The sequence below is a fragment of the Giraffa tippelskirchi genome, chromosome 6, assembly GCF_054371585.1.
Source record: "Giraffa tippelskirchi isolate mGirTip1 chromosome 6, T2T-mGirTip1v1.2.pri, whole genome shotgun sequence".
NCBI classification, from domain to species: Eukaryota; Metazoa; Chordata; class Mammalia; order Artiodactyla; family Giraffidae; genus Giraffa; species Giraffa tippelskirchi.
In genome coordinates this window covers 76,038,250-76,059,401 of record NC_137280.1, presented here as the reverse complement: position 1 = coordinate 76,059,401, position 21,152 = coordinate 76,038,250, and the positions used below count along the sequence as shown (strand labels likewise).

At 63.7% G+C, this 21,152-nt stretch overlaps 3 protein-coding genes across 9 annotated transcripts in view; 2 read left to right on the top strand and 1 right to left on the bottom strand.

Moving 5' to 3' along the window:
- Window positions 1–2,911: 2,911 nt before the first annotated feature.
- Window positions 2,912–6,175, bottom strand: GRINA (glutamate ionotropic receptor NMDA type subunit associated protein 1). Of its 4 annotated transcripts, none has more exons than XM_081497175.1 (7): window positions 5,128–6,175; window positions 4,641–5,028; window positions 4,443–4,555; window positions 4,175–4,375; window positions 3,951–4,079; window positions 3,709–3,852; window positions 2,912–3,630 (listed from the first exon to the last, which is right to left on the bottom strand). In XM_081497175.1, the coding sequence occupies exons 2-7, from the start codon at window positions 5,002–5,004 to the stop codon at window positions 3,481–3,483; spliced, it is 1,101 nt and encodes a 366-aa protein (XP_081353301.1). In that variant the 5' UTR covers window positions 5,005–5,028; window positions 5,128–6,175; the 3' UTR covers window positions 2,912–3,480. The 4 variants fall into 4 exon arrangements, with proteins under 4 accessions (XP_081353301.1, XP_081353299.1, XP_081353300.1 ...); XM_081497173.1 differs by having other exon boundaries at window positions 6,020–6,175; XM_081497174.1 differs by having other exon boundaries at window positions 5,872–5,954.
- On the top strand, window positions 5,081–15,981 carry PARP10 (poly(ADP-ribose) polymerase family member 10). 2 transcript variants are annotated; one of them, XM_081497155.1, is made up of 10 exons: window positions 5,081–5,138; window positions 9,383–9,637; window positions 9,709–9,945; window positions 10,023–10,606; window positions 10,725–10,946; window positions 11,064–11,160; window positions 11,344–11,985; window positions 12,074–12,207; window positions 15,139–15,310; window positions 15,400–15,981. In XM_081497155.1, exons 1-10 carry the CDS (start codon window positions 5,123–5,125, stop codon window positions 15,750–15,752), a joined length of 2,712 nt encoding a protein of 903 aa, XP_081353281.1. In that variant the 5' UTR covers window positions 5,081–5,122; the 3' UTR covers window positions 15,753–15,981. The 2 variants fall into 2 exon arrangements, with proteins under 2 accessions (XP_081353281.1, XP_081353280.1); XM_081497154.1 differs by lacking the exon at window positions 5,081–5,138 and adding an exon at window positions 8,939–9,307 and having other exon boundaries at window positions 10,725–11,160.
- A 376-nt stretch (window positions 15,982–16,357) lies between these two features.
- Window positions 16,358–21,152, top strand: part of PLEC (plectin) — a 53,815-nt gene continuing 49,020 nt past the window's right edge. The window contains exons 1-2 of one of the 3 annotated variants that reach the window (XM_081497128.1): window positions 16,358–16,415; window positions 17,666–17,864. In XM_081497128.1, the coding sequence (XP_081353254.1) occupies window positions 17,672–17,864 (193 nt within the window). In that variant the 5' untranslated portion in view covers window positions 16,358–16,415; window positions 17,666–17,671. Of the gene's footprint in view, window positions 16,416–17,665; window positions 17,865–19,387; window positions 19,578–21,152 lie in introns of those variants that run through there. The other 2 variants (XM_081497133.1, XM_081497132.1) reach the window with 2 other exon arrangements.

Sequence of the window (21,152 nt, the reverse complement as noted above, 5' to 3'; positions counted from 1 at the left end):
CAGAGTCAGCAGCGCCCTCTGCCCGGTCCTGGGGCAGCTGGTGCCTGGGCGGCTCATGCCGCATAGAGTTCCCCACTCCTTCCACGGTCTACGCCGACAGCACAGCCACTCTGGACTAGATGCAGGCCTGGGTGTCAGGATGCGCAGGTCGCATGCGTGTCCTGAAGGCTCCTCCAGCTCCAGAGGCTGAGGGCAGCACAGGGCACCTGCGGGATGCTGAGCACATGGGGTCCGGTGCTGCCCACATGGTGCTTTTCAGCGGGCACAGTGATGGTGCTGAGACTCTGTGTCCTTTAATCTTTCTTCAAAAAATATTGATTTGGCTGCGCCGGGTCTTAGCTGTGGCGCCGGGACCTTTGGTTGTGGTATGGGAACCCTTAGTTACTGGATGTGGGATCCAGTTCCCTGACTAGAGATGGAACTGCCTGCACTGAGAGCACGGAGCCTTTGCCTCTGGAGCACCAGGTAAGTCCCATGTGTCGTTTAATCTGAAAACATGAATGGACTTACTGATCAGTCGCATAAATAATCATTTTGATTGAAGAATAAATTAGTCTTCCTCAAGGCTCCAGAGGAAGCACACCAACACCCTGTCCCTGGGTGTCTGACACAGTAAGAGAGGCTTACTGTGCATTTGTGACGGGCCCAGGAGGGGGCCCAGGAAGGACTTGTTTGGGTGAACGGGGTGGGGCAGTCATCCTGAGACTGTGTATCTCAATAGCAACTTTTTGGAAGGAGGACAGACTAGGGGCCGGCTAAAGCTGCCCATTTTGAAGAGCCAGCAGCTGCTCAGATGAGGCAGGACAGGATGCACACAGTAGGTCTTCTTTACGGCATAGACAATGCCCACATCTGGCCTGTGTTCAGACGTGATGACAGAGGAGTCTTCTGTCTCGACCCGATCCAGCACAGGTGGGCCCTGTCTGACCTGGTCTTGTGTGAAGCTGCATGTTCTACACCAGAGACCACCATGGCCATATCTGAGTGCGCCAGCCCAGCTCCGGGAGCTGGGGGCTGCCTCACCTCACCTGAACAGTCTCCCTGGCTGACCTCACCCCTCCTGTAGCTTCTTCACACTACCCACCCAGTTAGACACAAGTTGCCCCATATCTCCTTCCCGGCGATGGCGGACACAGCAGGCCAAACTCCATTGGCAGAAATGCCCTGCCCACCTCGACTGGGCCCCTGTGACACCTCTGTGCCACTGCCAGCTGCCCTGAACCCTGCTCCCTTCTGCCATATCTTGTCTGCTTCTTCCCTGTGCCTGTTGGAACCCAGCCCCTCTTCTGGACATTCTCTCCCTGGACTCATCTTCCTGAACACACACTCAGCTGTGGCTCCTGCCGGTCCCTTTCTCCGGCAGGGCAAGCTCAAGCCCGCATCTGTGTGCAGCCCTGACCTCCCCTCCTGCAGCGGCCTCTGCTCCACGTGCCCCAGCTTCCCGACCTCTCCCTGGCCCACACCTCCGGCCCCTGATGGTCACCGGGAGCCTCCACCAAGGATTCGTCTAGCCAAGATTTTGTCCTCCTTGCATTCCCTGAGAAGACACTGGCCCTGCACACTTGGCTTGGGGCTCCAAGCAGAGTGACTGAGGGCAGCAGCGCTGGCGTGGAGCAAAACTACTGTGCAGCATGAGCTGGGCTCTGGGGAGGCAGTGTGCAGCCCGCCCAGGGGAGTGAGGCCTGCTGACGGCTCAGGCTAAGCAAGGTCCACCTTGTGCTGAGGGGCATAGGGGCAGCGGAAGGCCATTCCAGCAGCCTTCAGGGAACGTGGACTTCGTGCTGCTGGCTGCCATCAGGCACGTGGTGTGGTCTGAGTGTCGGAAGCACGCCTGGCGGCAGGCAGAGGCCTGGTGGGGGTGAGCTGTCAGCTCAGGGAGGGACGTGGGCGGGGAGGGGGTGGGGCGGGATGGACGAGGGCGGAGGGGACACGCATCTTCGGCCTGGGGGGCCGGTGGATGCTGACAGGGCTTACGTGGGAGCGGCAGGGGCGGCGTAGGCCATGGCCAAGGTGCCTGTGGGCGTGGTGGTGCTGGCGTAGAGTGGGCGTCCCTTCAGAGATGCTGGGGTGCTGGCACCGGTTAACAGACTCGGTTAATGGGGTGGTGGGTAGGAGCTGGGGAAGCCCTGGGAGAGGGGTCTCAAGCCAAGTGGACAGCAGGTCCCATGGGTGAAGGCCGGTCAGGTGTGTCCACTGGGCTGGGGGCTCAGGAGGGCTCAGGGCCGCGGAGGGACCCCTCTGTGAGGAGGGTGGGGATAAGGGCAGTGGCGGGTGCACACCTCAGAGCTGGGGTGGGGGGTTAGGCTCTGGAGGTGGGATAGTGAGAGCCGCAGGGCCATGTAGAACCAGCTGGGGCTGAGGCCACGGAGGGGCGGGGTCTGGAGAGACTGCTGGAAGGCGCCAGAGGCAGGCCAGGGGGCCTCAGGGTCTCCATCCTGCTTTGCCCTGGGGGCCCTGGTCTGCAGGTGTCTGGGGGGCATGCAGTGCCACCTGTCAAGTGCCCGCTGATGGGCTCCCGGAGGCCTTTCAGAGCCAGAGGAGCAGGACAGTCCTGCCTGGGTGGGGGGGTTCAGTGACCCGTGCTGCTGCCCCTCAGGCCTGGGGTGGGTGACAGTGAGGTCTCACAGGACCCTCCGTCACACCAGGCAGGTCCCAGGCATGAGTGGCAGACAGCATGTGATCTGGGAGCCCGGGGTCCCGTCCATCAGCCGGGCCTCCTGGCACCGCGCTCAGGATGTGGCTGGGAAGGCTGCAAGGAGGGCAGTGGAGGCAGCGAGACGCTGCTGCCCTCACCCTCCGCCAGAGCCAGGCCCCGCCAGCAACGCCGGTCCCGGTCCTGCTCGCCACCTCGCACTGGCAATGCCCAGACCCCTCCCTGCCTCGCGGAGGAAGTGGCAGTGACGAGAGTGAGGAAGGGAACAGAGAGGGCGGAGGGTCCCGTTTATTGGAATTTTACAGACAGCAAAATGAGAGGAAGGCACCCTCCTGACCTGGACTGTTTCCTCCTCTCTGCCCTCAGGGCTCAGCACAGGGACGAGACCCTCACCCCGCAGGTCCCCCAGAGGGCAGCACTCCAGTGCGAGGTGGGGGCAGAGGCTGTACGCCAGGCGGGGGAGCAGGGACAGGAAGGGAGACGTGCACCCTCACCTCGTGGCTCCATCACTTGCCCCTGAGGCCTGGTGTTGCCCCCAGACCCTGGAGTGGGCAGGCAGACAGGGCTCATGCAACAGTGGGTGGGTGGGAGGGGGCACGGAAACCCAGCCCCACTGCTCTGTGGAGGGGTGGGACAGCTGGAAGGGGCCATGCTGGCCGCGGTGGGTCCGGACAGAAGTGTCTGTGTGTACACATGGGAGGGTCAGGGGGCTCCCTGCCCCAGGCGGTGCACGAGGACGGGAGAGGGGAGCTGAGTGGAGCTGCCACGCCGGGGCAGGGGCCAGGCCGGGCATGCCACCTGAGGGGCCCCACGCGAGCGGGCTCGGGCTACTCCTTGGCGCGGCCAATGATGGTGAGGATGTACAGGAAGATGTTGATGATGTCCGTGTAGAGGTTCAGCGCAGCGAACACGTACTCCTCCGGGCTCAGGGACAGCTGCTTGTTCCCCAGCAGCAGCTGAGTGTCCACTGCCAGGAACTGGGGGTGACAGTGCGGCCGTGTGAGGGACAAGCCCCCCACCCAGCCCCCCGCCCAGGCCATGGCCCCGTCACTCACGCAGGTGAACAGCAGAGCGCCGAGCGAGGCGTACACGATCTCCAGGATGCGGTTCCGGATGAAGATGCAGAGGATGGCGAAGAGGATGAGCACCACCATGCTCACCAGGAGCACGCCCATGCAGGACGTGAAGTCATAGCGGGTCTGCGGGCACAGACACGCACAGGAGACACTGGCTGCCGCCACCCCAGGGGGCCTCTGGGCCCCAGGGGTTGGCAGCCCTGCCCCAGGGGGCCCCTCACCTGCATGGAGAAGATGACCACTGTGAAGCAGACAGTCGTGGTGATGCCTACAGCCATGATGACCGCCTCGGTGTTGTAGAAGCTGGCGATCATGCCCACCATGTAGGACAGGCTGACAGTCAGGATTGACTGTGGGGAAACAGCGTTTCAGCACCCCGCCCCCACCCCCTCTGTTGCTCCAAAGCCTGAGGCGCAGGGTGCGGAGGCAGGGCCCTGGGAGTTACCAGTGCAACAAGGTTCCAGGGGTGCTTCCGCCGGAAGTCCCCACAGCAGCTGAGGACAATGAGGGAGACGAAGAAGACAGCATAGGAGACGTAGTAGGTCCAGACATTCTCCCGGACAAAGCCCTTCACCTCCCCGACGAAGGTGAACACAGCCACGGTGGACAGGGTCACAGACAGCTGCAGGGTCAGCACCAGGAACACCTGGGGAGGGAGGCGGCTCAGAGCCCCGCCAGCACAGCCACCCGCACCCCCAGACCCTGAGGCCCACCTTGCGGATGAAGGCCTGGCGGATGCTCTTGTCGTCCCAGTTGGTGGCAGGGAAGTCCTGGTTGTCATAGTAGGATGGGGGCCCCTCCTCATGATAGTTCCCATGATGAGGTGCTGAGGAGAAGGAAGGGCAGTCAGCGCCCCTCACTCATGTGGGAGCCCCTGCCCTTGCCCTGCCCTGCCCCGCCCCGATACTCACAGCCCGGGTCCTGGGCTGGGAAGGCCTGTGGCTGTCCATAGGGGTTGGGAGGAAAGGGGCTCTGTGGATACGGCCCCTGAGGGTAGCCCCCTGGGGGGTAGGGGCCCTGGGGGTAGCCCCCTGGGGGGTAGGGGCCCTGGGGGTAGCCCCCAGGCGGGTAGGGACCCTGCGGGTAACCACCTTGGGGATAGGGGCTGGGGCCCTGGGGATACCCTGGCTGGCCATAGGGGGATGGCTGGAAGGGGGCCTGTGGGTAAGGGGCCCCTGGGTAGGGTGCCATGGAGGGCTGGGGCCCTCCCGGATATCCAGGGTTGGGGGGAGGATAGCTGTCCCCAGACACCAAGAAACTCTTTTCATGGGACATGGCCTCAGCTTCTGTGGTCTCCCCCTAGAGGACAGAGAGAGAACAGTTAGCCTGCCGCGACAGAAACCAGCCAAGCGCCCCACCTGCTGCCGGGAACCAGGAAGGAAGGAGGGGGATTATGACCTCTGCCCCAGGTTAGCGGGGAGTCTCAAGCTGGGGGCCAGGAGAGGCGGGTGGGGGCCGGTGGCTGCGCAGGCGGCTTCAGCAGGGGCTGCCACAGGCCGACCCCAAAGGGGGAGGAGGGGAGGGACGAGGGGATGACTTTGTCAGCCTCGGGATTCTGGGGCTTCCGCAGTTTCTCACAAGCACCTCGAGGGGCCCTGTCACCGCTGCTGGCGCCTCCGGGTCAGAGCTCATCCTGGGTGTCGGCCGGGGGCGCGGTCGAGGAGGTGTGGGGGTGTGCCCGGACCCTCCCCTTCACATCCCGCCCCTTAAGCAGCTTTAAGGGGCCAGAGCAGGCGGCTATTTCTATCCCAGGAAATCCCCAAGCCATCTGTGACCAACCAGAGCCCTGAGCCCCTCTCCCAGGGCAGGGCCCGCCCGTCCCTCGCTCCCGAGTGGGGACAGCAGGCCTGGATCGGCTGCCGGGCTGCCTGCCGGCGGGGTACGCCAAGAACAGCAGGTTGCGGGGGTGTGTGGGGGATGGAAGAGACCAGAGGGCGTGCAGGGGAACAAAGCGGACGTGGGGGCGAGGCGGGCGGCGGCGGCGGCGGCCACGGACCCCGCACCGAGGGCGGGGTGGGCGCTCTTGCCCGTTTGGTGGGCGCTCGAGCAGCCGTCCTACTGTCGCCGCAGCGCGTCGCCCCCGCCCGCCTGCCCGCGCGGGGTCCTCCGGCTCCCCGGCCCCGCCGCCGCCGCCGCACCCACCTCCCTGGCCCCTGCGGGCCGCGCGGCGGCGGGACCGACCGACTGACCCACCGCGACGCCTCTCAGCTGCGCAGGGCTCGCGCGGGGGTGGCAGCGGCCGGCCGGCTGAACCGGTGGACACGCGGCTGGGCTAGGGCCGGGGACTCACCAGTCGCGGGGCGCCTCAGGACGCTGCGCCCAGTGTCCGCTGCGCGGCCGCGGGGTCGGCCACCGCTTCGTCCGCACTCGCACCCGCACCCGCTTACGCGGCCGGCTTGGCTGGGCCTGCGCCTGCAGCTCGGGAGACGCAGCAAGGCCTTGTGACGGGGCGGGGCCCCGGGCGGGGCCTAGGGCGGGGCCGGTGGCGCGGGGCGGGGCCCCGGGCGGGGCTCTGCCGGAACGCGTAGCCTCTTGGATGGACCGTGCCCCATTCCGCCGCCCTGCTGGCGTCTTTCTCGCGCTCCGTCCACCGAGGGTTGGGCTTGAGCTCTGAGAGCTGTAGACCTGGAGGCTGACACCTGGCCTCTCCAATTTGGGTCAGAGAGTAGAGAAATTTATTCCTAAATTTGGGATTTGCTGAGTCTTGACCAGCACTCTCCGTCCCTCCTTGACCTTGAAACCCCAGTTTCCATTTCATCCAAGTCTATCCCAGATCAAGAGACTTAACTGTATAATTGCTCAATCCTCTCTATTAAGCTAGTCTAGGTCCCTACTAGACCATTTATTCTCACTTCACAAACTCACAAACAGTAAGGGTGGTGTTCTTAGCCCCGTTTCTCTGCTGAGGGACTGAGGCTTAGAGATGCCCCAGGACCAGAGGTCAAGTTAACTTCCCTGGGCCTCAGTTGTCTTGAGAAGAAGCGCTGCCTGCCCCAGTCAGGGACATCCCCTGGGGCACTGTCTCCTGGAGCCCCTGCAGGAGTGCCTCCTAGGAGTGCCTAGGAGTCCTACCATACTTTCTGGGCTCCTGGATGGTGGCCTGTCCCAGGCCTGGCAGTGGTTGGGAAAAGCTTTGTCCTGTGCAGGGGGTGTGTTGGTTCCATGTTGAAAAACTGATCCCAATGTGGGGAAGCCCTGATCTGTGCCTTTGCACATGTCCTTGGCATAAATACCCCATCGTGGCTGATTTCGAGTGACCATCAGCTTACAAACTAACTCACAAAGGTTCCCCCAAATTGAACAATGTTGTCGTCATGATGTGAGTTGTTCCGGCACACTGCCCGCTGGGGTAGATCCTCCACAGCAGGGATCCTCCACAGCAGGGATAGGTATAATAAGTACGTTATACATTGTGTTAGAAGGCAATGAATTCCAGTTCAGTTCAGTCACTCAGTCTTTGCGACCCCATGAACTGCAGCATACCAGGCCTCCCTGTCCATCACCAACTCCCAGAGTCTACCCAAACTCATGTCCATTGAGTCAGTGATGCCATCCAACCATCTCATCCTCTGTCGTCCCCTTCTCCTGCTGCCTTCAATCTTTCCCAGCATCAGGGTCTTTTCAAATGAGTCAGCTGTTCGCATCATGTGGCCAAAGTACTGGAGTTTCAGCTTCAGCATCAGTCCTTCCAATGAACACCCAGGACTGATCTCCTTTAGGATGGACTGGTTGGATCTCCTTGCAGTCCAAGAGACTCTCAAGAGTCTTCTCCAACACCACAGTTCAAAAGCATCAATTCTTTGGCTCTCAGCTTTCTTTATAGTCCAACTCTCACATCCATCCATGACTACTGGAAAAACCATACCCTTGACTAGACGGACCTTTGTTGACAATGAGTTCCATGAGAAGACAAAGCATGGAGCAGGCAGGGGTGACTTCAGGTTTTGTACAACTAGAAGCTCATACAATTTGAGGGCACTTTTTTAAAGGAAAAAACCTAAAAATGACAAATGTGAAGTTGAGGTCAGAGCTTTAGGAAGGTCCTTGAAGACTTTTAAGTTCAAGTTAAACATGCCACCAAGAGCCTAGTTGGGGGGAGGGGTGGCCAGGTGGCTCTGTGGGAAAGGCTGGTCTAGAAGAGGGAAGGGCCAGTACAAAGGCATCAGGGAGGGAGGGTCTGCTGCCCTGGATGGCAGAGCATGGGGGATGCCTGGGGCATTTGGCCAGCAGGGACTGGGGCCTGGTCAATCAGGCCTGGCAGGTCTTCCAAAGGACTTTGGCTTCACCATGGTCCAATCTCTAGCAGCTGTTGGTGCAACTTATAAGGCACACCCTGCCCTCTGTTGAGGATGGACGGTGCGAGAGGGCAGGAGTGGCAGAGAGAGATCAGTTCAGAAGTCAGAGACGTGATCTAGATGAGAGATGACAGAGGCTTGGGCAGGTGGGGGCAGCTCAGGGTATAGGCTGGACAGGTCCTCAATCCCTTGTAGAAGTAGCAGGGGCTGAGGGGAGTTTTCGTGGCTGAGGGCTAAGTGGGAGCTGGGGGTGGAGAGCACTGGGGGCACAACTCTTCGAGAGGCTGGAAGCCAATGGAGTATGGGCACCAGGGAAGGGGCAGCTGGGTGGCAAGAGGGAGTGTGGGTTCTAAAGGTACAGCTGGGCGAGAGGTGTGGCTGTTCCTTGGGCCGGCAGTGATGGGGACCTGCTGAGAGGAGGCCGCCCCTCAAGGGTCAGGAGCTGAGCTGCTCGCCCTCGCAAGGTGGGACATTGGCCACCTTTGAGTTGTTGAAGGCTGAGTGCAAGTGCAAGCGCCAAGGTTGCTGGGGAGAGTTGAAAACCAGCCTCAGCCTGATCCAAAGTCTCTGCAGTGGGGGAAGGGAACACAGAGGCTTGAGGTCTTTGAGTTGGGGGCAATGGCTCAAGAACCCCGGCGGATTTACCAGGGAGGGTGATTGGCCATCTTGAGGTTCACAGGGAAGGGCCAGTGGGAGTGGAGGACCTCCAGGGGCCACCCCCCATCCTGCCAGCCACTGGGCTGGGGTGGGACAGAAGACAGCCAGGACGGGTGGGCTGAGGGCTGGGGTGGGGGATGGTGCAGGGCTGGAACATCCTGCAGGAGGAGCCTGAGACAGGAAGCACCTGAAAGGCCATACTGGCCCTGGCACTGTGGGCTCCTCCCTTCCTGCAACAGTTTCACTTTTGCTTTCCTGTTCCAGGGTGTGGGGAGGGAGTCCCGGCTGAAGACCTTGGCTGGGGCGGCCCAGGCTGGGGCTGGGGAGCGAAAGTGGGGGACGTAGGTCGCCTGCACAGTGAAGGGGGCGTCAGGGACCGCTGCCGAGGGACCCGGGCTGCGTGAGGCAGAACAGTGGGGCTGCTGCCTACCCCCTCTTCCGGCCCCAGGGTGGCGTGGCGATGGCGGAGGTGGAGGCGGCAGTGGAGCTCAGTGGTCTGCCCCCCAGCGTTCCAGATGAGCTGCTCACACTCTACTTCGAGAACCGCCGAAGTTCTGGGGGTGGGCCTGTGGCGAGTTGGCAGAGACTCGGCCGTGGGGGTATCCTCATCTTTGAGGATCCTGCAGGTGAGGGACCAACAGAAAGGGGCAGCCTGGGCCTGGCTGGCCACCGGCCCTGACCACACGCTCCCCCGCCCGCAGATGCCGTGAGGGTCCTGGCCTGGCAGGAGCACACTCTCCAGGGGGCTCGGCTGAGCCTGCGGCCAGCCCCACCACGCGCCCCTGCACGCCTGCTGCTCCAAGGATTGCCTCCTGGAGCCACACCCCAGCTCCTGGAGCAGTACGTCCAGGCTCTGCTTTGTGCCACCGGGCACCCGGAGCAGCCTTGCCACGCCCTGGCCAGTCCCCGACCAGATCGTGCCCTGGTGCAACTGCCCAAGCCCCTTTCTGAGGCAGGTAAGAGGCGGGACTGGGGCGGCCTGCCTGTTAGGGGAGGCACCCTACGCTGACTTGCATCCTCCCCACAGAAGCTGGCATCCTGGAGGAGCATGCCCGGGCCCTGGGCCTGGAGGGGGCTGAGGTTTCCCTGGCCTGGGTGCCCCAGGCCCGGGCAGTGCGTGTGGTAGGAAGCAGCCCGCCTGCAGACCTGCTGCTGCTGGAGCTGTACCTGGAGAATGAGCGCCGCAGCGGCGGGGGTCCCCTGGAGGGCATACGCAGCCTCCCGGGGCACCTGGGCACTGTGGTCTCCTTCCGGCACTGGCGGGGTGAGTGGGGCGGGACAGGGTGGTCCCCCACCATGGCTTGGAGCCCCAATGATCTTCTGTTCTTTCCTTCTTCCAAGTGGCCGAGCGGGTGCTGCAGCGGGACCACCAGCTGCAGGGCTCAGATCTGAGCCTTGTTCCCCACTACGACGTCCTGGAGCCTGAGGAGCTGGCCGAGGACACGGGTGGAGGGAGCTGCCTGGCTGAGCTGGGGTCTGGGGCCCCCGAGCATGTTCTCCAGGAGGCAGGAGGACCAGCAAGGGCACAGCATTGTGCTGGGGATGTCACACTGGGCTCTGAGGAGGCGCCAGGGCAGTCAGGAGCCTCTCTGAGCACAGGCCCCCACTGGGACAGCTTGTCGCTGGCACAGGCCAGGCCAGTCAGCTCAGGGCCCGGGGGGCCTTCAGAAGAGGAGGGGCTGGGGAGCCCGAGGACTGTGGGGTCTCCGGACCCAGTGGAGATCGCCGCGCGGTCTTCAGAGCAGGTGGCATCAGTGAGCCTGGGGCCCACGGGGTCACCGGGGCAGGAGGGCCTGGTGGAGACAGTGCTGGTGATGGAGCCGGGAGCGATGCGCTTCATTCAGCTCTATCATGAGGACCTTCTCGCCGGCCTGGGAGACGTGGCCCTCTTCCCGCTCGAGGGATCAGATGCAACTGGGTTCCGGGTGAGCAGCCCTGAGGAGTCCTCACCTTTGATCCTCATCTGCTAGTGGGGGCTCTGGGTGCCTTTCCTGTGCACTAAACTTGCCAACTGCCCCCCACCCCCGCCCCACGGTCCTGCAGCTCTGCGGAGCCCTGGCCCCGTGCCGGGCAGCTGAGGAGTTTCTGCAAAGTCTGCTGGGCAGCGTTAGCTGTCACATGCTGAGCCTGAAGCACCCAGGCAGTGTCAGGTTCCTGCTGAGCCCAGAGGGGCAGCACCTTCTCCGGGAGCTGGAGGCACGGTTCCAGTGTGTCTTTGGGACAGAGCATCTGGCTGGGGCCGTCCTGGACGCGGACCTGGAAGAGGTGTACCTGGAGCCTGCTCCACCCTCCCCTTGTCACCCCCTCCTGGCTCTGCCTCCACCCTTGCTCAGACGCCTTCGGGGGCAGGTGTCCTGGGGCCCTGACACTCTCTTCCAACAGGTGGACCCAACTGAGGCCCTGCAGGCCCTCCCTGGCCTTTCCCCCACCCCGTGGCCTCCAGACGATCCAGACAGTGACCAGCAGAACGCAGGCCTGGGTAGGGCTCCCTGGGCTCCAGGACATCCCGCAGCCCTTTCTTGACCTCAGCCTCCACGCTGCTCTGCACTGCGCCCGTCTGCTGAGCAGATACCCTCCAACTCCTGTCTCCATTTTCCTCCCGGCCCCTAATTGCCCCGTCCTGGCTGGGCTCGACCCTTGACCGGGTGCCTCTGCCCCCCAGAGGAGGTCCGAGAGCTGCTGGCCACCCTGGAGGGCCTGGATGGGGAAGACTGGCTGCCGCTGGAGCTAGGGGAGGAGGAGCCTGAGGGGCAGCCAGAAGAGGAGGCAACGACCCCCAGGTCTGGGGAGGGGCCCTCGGCCCCCAGCATGAGAGCGCCTGGGAGGCTGCAGGAGGAGGCCGAGCTGCAGCTGGCACTCTACCGGTCCCTGGAGCCGCGGGGCCAGGTGGCCGAGCAGGAGGAGGCCGCGCTGCAGCAGGCCCTGGCCCTCTCCCTGCTGGAGCCGCCCCCGCCGAGGGGAGAGCAGGAGCTCCTCTGGGGCCAGGGCCCCGGTGGCTGGGCCCAGCTGGAGGTGCACGCCGCCTTCGAGCGGGATATGGACGAGCTGGACCGGGCCCTGGAGGCTGCCTTGGAGGTGCACCTCAGGGAGGAGCTGGTGGGGGCCCCGGGCTGCATGCTGCCCACGGAGCTGTGCGCCCGCCTGGAGCAGTGCCATGGTGTGAGTGTTGCCCTGTGTGATGGCCACATCGTCCTCCGCGGCTTTGGGGTCCAGCCTACCCATGCGGCCCGCCACCTGGCAGCGCTGCTGGCTGGCCCCCGGGATCAGAGCTCAGCCTTTCCGTTGGCGGCTTCCTGCTCCATGCGTGAGTCTGCAGCCTGGGAAGGGGCGGGGAGGGCAGAGGAGACCAGTGCCCTGGGCATGGCCCGCAGCCTTTTTCCTTCCTGCATCAGTGCCACAGCAGAGGCTGAAGGAGCCCCTGGGCAGGCTGGAGCGTCTCGCTGAGAGCAGCAGTGAGTTCCAGGCGGTGGTGCAGGCCTTCTGTGACACGCTGGATGCGGCCCGCAGCAGGATCCACGTGGTGCGGGTGAGGCCACTCTGTCTTGCCGCCTTTGGCCTTGGGGCTCCTGGCACATTTTGCTTTGCAGAGCCCGTGGCCAGAAGCCACCCAGTGGGTTAAAGGCCATGGTGGGCAAGGGAGCCTGGGGCTCCCCAGCCCCGTTTCCTGCCAGAAGGGTGTTCCCAGGTGTGGAACAGGGAGACGGACAGTTGTGGAGGTTGGGGGTCCCAGTCCAGGTGCCCACTCTGCTGGAGACAGTCTGGTGCCTGCTGTAACCTCCTCGCCCAGAGTGTGGGGTGCTGGCGCCATCTCGTGGCTGCTCTGAGGATTGCTCCTCCCACAGACTGCACCTCTGGGGGCTCCTCCGCCTCCCACGGGGGTAGCTCCAGCAAGAAGAGAGCTGGCTGCAGCCTCCTCCTGCATTCACTTGTAAAAGGTGGCAACTCTGAGCATGGTCGCGTTGCAGAAAAGGGTGGGAACTACTGGTGGGGGGCCAGAAGGAAGGAAAAGGAGGCTGAGAAGGAGGGGCTTGCAAGGCAATGGGGTGGACGATGGAGGCAGCGGAGTCCCAAGGGCCCGTGGGGTCAGAAGGAAGGCTGAGGAGGAGGCTGAGCCAGGCTGGTCGGCTGGTGTGCGAGTGCGAGAGCAGTGCCCAGAGACAGGATAACTGGGCACAAGCTGGGCCGCACGCTCACAGCCGAGGGGCAGGAATCTGGGGCCAGCCGGGAGCTGGGAAGCCAGGCGGCCCCTTGACTCTTTAGGCACCAACCTGTGGGTGGGTGGGCCTGGGGGTGGGGGTAGCAGCATCAGCAGCCTGGATCTGGTCAGAAATGCAGAACCCCAGGCCTTCGCCAGCCCTGGACCGGTCAGCCAGCAGCAGCACCACCGCTCTCCTGGTTCTACTGCTGTAACTCCAGGGGGAGGACTCTCCTTCCATTTCTGGACTTAGCAGCCATCACCCCTGCCCTTCGAGGAGGACAGACCTCCTGCACTTGGGCCCTGGGCTCCTCTCAAGGTTCGGCTAGTTGCCTGTGCTTGCTTCTTCCAGCAGGACCTCTGTGACTGACGTGGTCCGCTTGAGTCTTTTCTCCACTTAATTTTAGAGACTGTCTCTTGCCTCCCTCCAGAGAAGATGTGGAGAATGGGCTTCCTGCTTCCCTCCCCCCCATCATTTCTTCCCTCTTCCATCTTACATTTGGTCAGTGACATTTTCTTTATGTTGGCAAGGTTGACAAACCAACATCATCATCTGACTGTCATGAAGCTCCATGCTTGGGCCATCAGTTCAGTTCAGTTCGGTCGCTCAGTCATGTCCAACTCTGTGACCCCATGGACTGTAGCACGCCAGGCTTCCCTGTCCATTACCAACTCCTGGAGCTTGCTCAAACTCATGTTTGGGCCTTAGGTTGATCAATATATTATGATAATGAAAAGATATTTACCACTGGACCAGAGAGGGCAAAGGGGAAGGAAAAACCTAGTTATTAAAACCATGTTGCCTGAAAGAGAATATTCTAGGAGTCAAGGATGAATGGCTGTTAATTTAATCTACTCTGTTTTTCTTTGTGGTCCTTGGCTGCTGGGCTTCTCCTGGCAACTCCATTGCCCTCTTCAATAGATTCCTTTTCTATTTAGTAGAAGAATCTCCTTGAGTTAGTAATAAATATCTTGGACTTTTAAATTTATTTTGCCCTTTGCAACTACAACTTGATATTGACATTTGTTCAAACAAAAGATGCTATGTGTTTATTAAAACATTTCTATGAACTTAAGCACAGATGATTCTTAGGTGCCTTAATCTGTCCTTTTTTGTTTTCACCATAAATAGTGTGGCTGGATATAGCGATCAGGATGAAAATATGTTTTCCTTCAGATCTTTGGAAGACTTAACTCTTTTTCTTTCCTCCTTAAAATTTTTTTGTTCTTGGAAAGGTAAGAAAAAAAAAAAACACCCTTCCGTGGCCTCTTAGCATCCAGTATTAATGGTGAGAAGCCCAGTATGAGAATGTAAGATTTTTTCCACCTTTGTATATCGACTTTGGTGTGTGTGTATGTGTGTGTGTGTGTGTGTGTGTGTACTCTTGTAAAGTTTCCTTTTACTTTGAAGGCTGATGTTTTCCCAGCAGGTAGGGGCCACGGGTGTGCCTTTCCCATCATCCTTGGCATTTCTTTCCATCTGAAGATGCCGCCTTCAGCTCAGGGAAGCTGTCTTCCATCAAGCCCTCATTTGCTCCCATCACCTGTCTGGAGTCTTCTTGCGGAGTTCCTACTGCTGAGATCTTAGACCTCCTGGCCCCTCTCCCACATCAGTCCTCTCACAGTTCCCAACTCTTTCTTTAGCTCTGCACTCTGAGTCACTTCCTGATCTCTATCTTCGTCTTAATATTTAGCCTACCCACTGGATGCAGTTCAGCAATTCCACCCTTAATGTAAGAACCCTCTAATTTTCAGACTGTTTGTTTTTCACAGTAGGTAGACTTGTTTCATGGATACAATATTCTTTTGCATCTGTCTGAAGTGAATAGAATTTCTTTAGAAACTTTTTGGGTCCTTGAGTTGGCTCCTCCCGGTTGACTACCAGGTTGGTCACCAGGTCTCCCATCACTGGGAAGTCCGGGGCTTCTCCTGGCGTTGGGGGTGAAGTCCTGCCCGCAGTGCAGGCACAGGGCTCAGCTTCTCTCTGTAGAGACCTGGCTGTGGGCGCTGGGTTTTGGTTAGTGGATGGGTGGTCCACCTGCAGGCCCCCCGGAAGCCCTCCAGTGTCACTCGGGGCCCTGTGGAGGTGGCGAGGGTCAACCTTATGTGGGCTACTGAGTGCATGTGAGGATCTGTGAGGTCTCCCCAGGCTCTGAACTCCTCCAAGAGAGCCCCTTGCTTTGGAGCTCAGCCCCACCGGGTGGCCCAGAGGCACAAGTAGCCTGGCTTTGACAGATCCCCCCGACCCCCACCCCCCACCAGGTGGAGCGCGTGCTACACCCGCTGCTGCAGCAGCAGTACGAGCTGCACTGGGAGCGCCTGGAGCAGCGCTGTGAGCGTCAGGCGGAGCAGGTCCTGTACCACGGCACCGCGGTGCCCACCGTCCCCGACATCTGCGCGCACGGCTTCAACCGCAGCTTCTGCGGCCGCAATGGTGAGCCTGGGTCCCTGCGGGGGCGTGGGCTCTGCTCCCTGGAACCACCCTGACCCCCAACCCCGTGCATTCCTCCCCACCCCCCGCAGGCGCCCTCTACGGACAGGGTGTGTACTTCGCCAGGCGCGCCTCCTTGTCGGTGCTGGACCGCTACTCGCCCCCCGATGCCGAGGGCCACAAGGCAGTGTTCGTGGCGAGGGTGCTGACCGGTGACTACGGGCAAGGCCAGCGCGGGCTGCGGGCACCCCCTCCGCGGCCCCCCGGGCACGCACTCCTGCGCTATGACAGCGCGGTGGACTGCCTCCACCGGCCCAGCATCTTCGTCATCTTCCACGACACCCAGGCGCTGCCCACCCACCTCATCACTTGCAAGCACAAGTCCAGGTCTCGGTCTCTCCCCGGAGACGCCCCTGCGCTCCTGAGCAACTCCGCAGCCACCTGACCCTAGAGGCCCTCCTCTGCCCGGCCTCCCGCTCCCCAGGCTCCCCGCCCCGCACAGCCCTACCGCCCGGCCTCCTGCTGTGGTGCTGCGACCCAACTTGGGCCGGGTTCTCCCCGCCCCCGCTTGGGCTGGCCCGACCACCAGGGGTCAGCAGAGCCCTGGAGGAGGGTGGCCGGGCCAGACCTCCCCCGAGCATGACTGTGTCGTTTGAATAAACGTGCCTGTGAAACCTGGCGGGGGCCCTGCTGGAGCTCCGGTTCCGACTTCTGTTTTTGGGGTGGCTAGGGGCGGGGCCGAGGCAGGGCCCCTGCGACTTGGGAGCGGAGGCCGACCTGGAGCGCCCCCGAGCGACCCTGCGTCGCCCTAGTGTCACGCACACTCCCCTAACGACGTCTCCTGGGCGACGGGCCGGCCTCTGTGCGCGGGGAGTGGGCCGTGCCCCTCGGCGGGGTTGGGGGGCGCTGTCCCGGAGAAGCCGCGCTCGCGCTCCGGACCCGGCCCCGGCCCCGCACGCACTCGGGCGCCAGGACCGCACGGGCGGCGCTCGGTTAGGGGCCGGGGCGGGGCTCTGGGCTCGCCCCGCCCGCACAGCCTGCGCAGCTCTCACGGCACCGGCAGTTCGGCCGCACCGGCCGAGCCCAGCGGAGCTGAGCCATCGCGCGCGTAAGACCTGGGCCGGGACGGGGAGGCGCGCGACCGGCGGGAGCCGCTGGATGGGGTGGGGGCAGCCCGGAACCAGAGGCTGCATCGAGACCCTTCCTCCCTAGGGAGGATGGCACCTCCGCGCGCGGAGACTGCGGAACTGGACGGGCGGTGCCCGGGGTGTGGGCAGGAAAGGCTGGCAGCGGGGTGCGGCTGGCGGCGGGGCACCGGGCGGGGGGCTGGCCGGGAGGCAGGGTGCGGAGGGGCTGTGCGGGGCGGGCTAGGCCGGGGCGGGGCGGCCCCCAGCTCGGTGTCCGCCGTCTCCTCCCCGCCTGTAGCCTGGGAGCGGAGGCACAGAGTCCACATTGTGCCCCCGCGCCAGCCCCGCCCCGCCAGGACGGAGCCCCGTTCACCTCCTGCACGCCCGCGCGTGGGGGCCCGGGCGCTGAGGGGCGTGCGCGCGTCGGCGCGGGTGCGCTTCTGCGGCCCCAGCCGGGCGTGTGCGTGTCGCGCAAGGTGCGCTGCTGGCGCGGCGGCCTAGGCTCCCTCCCAGCGTCGCTGCAGCAGAGCTCCGTGGCCCACGCCGTGCGGCCTCAGCTATTTATAGGGCTTCACTGCGGAGCACGAGGTGGGGCTGCGCTGGGGTGGGGTAAGGCGACGGAAGCCCTGTTGGCTCGGACAGCTTGGAGGTAGAGCTAGTGTCGCCCGCTTGAGGTCTGGGTCCTTCCCTCAAGGCCTCTGAGGGGAGGGGCAGCAGCCAGTGGTTCCCCATGGCCTGCCTTGCTTGCTGATCGGAGGATTAGGGGAGACTGGGTCCAGGTTTGGCACGGAGGGGCCGGAGGCCAGTGTCCGTGTGATGGGGTGGAGGTTGGGACCAGTGGCCTCTGATGGGGTGAGCCCCTGGGCGATGGTGTGGAGGGGCCAGTGTTTGGGTGCCTAAGACAAGGGAGTGACAGTGAGTGGTGAGGGGTGTCAGTGTCTCGGCGCTGCAGGGAGTGAGGTCAATGTCTTGGGTGGGGGGCCGCTGTGTGGGTGTCTGAAGAATGAGCTGGAGCGGTGAGGCCAACCATGGACAGCAGGAGAGGGTCGTCCTGTCCGGGTTGAGAAGGTTCCGCGTGTGGACCAGGGGGGACATAGGAGCGGCGTGGGTGTCGGTGTCCAGGTGACAGGGCGCCTGCGGTGGGTCCCTGTTTAGGTTAAGATGTGTAGGTCAGTGTGGGGCAGTGTGCCCCCATACACAGAGGTGTGACCCCCTCCTGCTCCCTCTCCAGGAGGCCATGTCGGGCGAGGACCAGGAGGTTCGGGCAGTGGTTGAGGATGGCTCCAACGGGGGCAGTGGCTCGCCCAGCCCTGGGGACACGCTGCCCTGGAACCTGGAGAAAACCCAGCGGAGCCGGCGAGGTGGAGGTGGCCCCGGAGGAAATGGGAGTGTCTTGGACCCTGCCGAAAGAGCAGTCATCCGCATTGCAGGTAACGCTCAGGAACTCGGCCTCTCCCGTTCATCAGTTCTTGCCCGTTGGCTGAGCCCCTGCTGTGTGCTCTGTGCGGGGCTTCAGGATTCGGAGGAGAGGCCCGAGGGCGGCCTGCTGGGCGGAGCTGGCCTCTTGGTCCCGGGTGACTGCGGGCAGCACAGCGCCACCTGCTGGCCGCGCGCGGTCAGCTGCACGAGGCCGGAGGTGGAGCTTGCGGAGGGCGCCTCGCAGCTCTCAGGACAAGCCCTCAGGCCCCAGTGATGGTGACACTTCCTTAGGTTGCTGGGGCAGAGCCGCCTCCCAGGGAGTAGATGCATGTAGGGGCAGGACAGGAGGGACCACCTGGTTGGTGGAGCCCCAGCCCCGCCCTGAGGCAAGGTCCAGCCTGGCCTCCAGTAGCTGCCATCCTGGAGGAGGACGGGGAAGGTCCGGCGCAAGCCCCCCTGCCCCCCGACCGTGTGGGCTGGCAGCGGAGAGCGGCTGCGCCCTCTGGGAAGTAGGTGACCCAGGGCCAGAGGCAAGGGGCGGGATGTGCTGCGAAAGGAGGAGCCAGCTGGGGGTCTCCAGGTCAGTCCTGTGGGCAGGACAGAATGATGATGAGGGGGTGGGGGGGCGCGGCGGGCGGTGCCCCTGCAGGAGGCCAAAAGGGTGGGCCGACGTGGGTGGGAGAGGCCAGGAATCCCAGTGCCGGGCGGGATGGTGCAGGCGGCAGCGAGGGACGTTGTGGGTGAGAGCACAGGGACAGCTTGTGGGGTGCGGGGTGCTGGAGGGTGCCGCTTCCCGGGCCTTGTGGACGCGGCGGGACCGCCGGTCTCTTTCACACATCGCATCTGGATGCGAAGGAACGAGGCCCCTTTTCATCCAAGGGAAGGTGAACCCTGAACGTGCTACCGCAGCCCGGGCCCCGGCGCCGTCAGCGCCCCCACCGCATCCCTCCGTGCCGTCCTGCGAGCACTGAAAGCCGGGGGCTTCTGGACACCGGGTGTGCAGCGTTTCCAGCTGGAGGAACGCTGCCGAGGCGTTCCGGGGGAGGGCGTTTCTCAGCCCTGGGAGACGGCGTTTGCCAATCTGATGGGTGGCAAAGACATTGTCTTTAAAAAATATCATTTTCTTCTGTACATTCCTGATTTCATCCTTTTCATTCGTAGTTAAATTTTATTTTTCTTTTTAGCGTAAGAATTTCATACTGAAAACACACTCGGTCTCCCAGGTTACAATGGAAAGCTCTCGGTAGCGGCGGCGGGGGCGGAAGCGGGTGGGCGCGCCGGGGACGGCCAGGTGAGCTTGCTGGGTCTGGCGGCCAGCGAGGAAGGGGGCCACTGCCGGGCCGGGCGCGCAGAATTCGGGACGTCGTTGGGCCGGCGACCAGATCGAGGGCGGGAAGGGGGTGTGCGCCCGCCGGGAGGAGCGCGAGGCGGAGACTGGAGCCTCCGAGGCCGGGAGGCGCCGGGGCGCGCGGCCGCCGCTCCCCGGGGCCCCGCCCGCCCGTGGGGCATCCTGGGTGCGGGGCGGGGCGGGGGCGGCCCCTTTAAGAGGCGCGCGCGGCCGCAGGGGCCGAGTGGCCGCCGGGGACAGGAGGCCCGCTCTGCGCCGCAGCGCCCCTCGCGTCCCGCGCCCGCCGCCGCCATGGCCGCCCCGCTGCCGCCCGGCCCGCCGCCCGACGAGCAGGACTTCATCCAGGCCTACGAGGAGGTGCGCGAGAAGTACAAAGGTACGGCAGCGGCCCCCGCCCACCCTGCGGGCTGCCTCCCGCCGGCCGGCTCTGACAGGTCCTCCGTCCGGGCAGCCCGGCCTCTGACACCTCGTCTGCGGGGGTCGTCCCGATCGGAGCCCAGCCCCCCGGTCCACCCCTCAGCCTCTCTCGACCCGCGCGGCGCCGGCAGCGCGCTCGGCAGAGTCCGGTGGTCATGCCCTTAATAGGTCATGGTGCGGCGCGGGCGGGTGGGTTGGGCCGCCCTGGCCAATGTCCTGTGTCCGGTGTCCGTGCACAGCAGACACGTGGGTCAGTCCTAGCTGTCCCCTGCCCCTCGGCTGGGCGCGTCCCCCAGGAGTGCGGGTGGCCTCCTCTGTCTGGCAGGGGGTTGCATAGCTGCTGTCTTTCCTCACCTCCCCAAATTGGTGAGCACCTAGGCCACCGCCCAGCCTTGGCAGGGGCCCTGTGACTCCCCTTTACTATCTGCTGGGGAGCAGCCGTGGGCTGGGGAAGTCAGGTCAGCCCCCTCTTCCTCTCTACAGGAGCCCACTATGGGGCTTTGGCAGACCCCTGCCCCTGCTCCACCCTCCAGGGGCCCCAGGGTCTGCCCAGGCCTCGCTGCTCTCCACTGCCCGCAGCCCAGCTGCATGGGGCGTGAGCCTGAGCAGACATGGGCACAGCCCTGGCCCCTGGCCCGCGGAGGCTTAGCGAGGGTCGAGGTGGGGCGCTGGGCAGGGCTCACCCAGAGCAGGTCCCAGTCCACATGGCTGGTTATGCTGGCTCTGCCCCCAAGGGCAATTCAGGGAGAGAGGTCCTCCTGGGACCTTGCCTGGAGCCCTGGGCAGCCGCTGTCCACCCACTGACCTCACCCAGGCAGGGGAGGTTTCACCGGGCCCTAGGCTCATCTCTGCCGGGCGGTCGTCCACTCACGGCTTTCCGGGCCCTGGCCAGGTGGACGTGCTGTGTGCTTCTGCCAGCACTGTGGCCGACCCACGTGCCTCTGTGACCAGTCACTTGGGCTGGAGACACTGCTGTGACTGTGAGCTCCTGAGCCTGCAGGGAGGGAAGGTGCGTCTTGGGCGGGCTGGCCTGGCCCAGGGGCGTCCGTCTGGACACATCCAGGGCAGGGGGGCAGCCGCCCCCCTGGGCTACAGCCCTCCTGGCAGGCCCCAGGACGGAACTGTTCATGAACTGGCCGCTCTGATGGAAATGGGGACGCCTGCACAGAATGAACAGTGCTCTGTCCAGCACCTTTCTGTGTGGCTCCAGAGCCCGTCAGGGCGTCAGGCTGGAGTGTCCTGGCCTGAGAAGCCCTGGCCCTCTGCTCCCTGGGGTGGCACCCACCTCTCAGGAGCGAGGCCTGACAGGACCCTGCGGGCTTCTAGGACTGGTGTGGAGCTGCCTTGGCCGTGCCCCCTCCCCGGCTGGCCTGGTTGCTGCCCGCGGGTGCAGGGCGCCTGCCCGAGGTGGTGAGTGCCGTGGCTCAGCTCTGAGGGCAGCATGGGCCTGGAGCTGCTGAGAGCGGCCAACTAGGGGAGCAGGTGTGGAGGCTGCTGGTTGGGGTAGGGAAGGCTTCTGGGAAGGCCCGAGTTC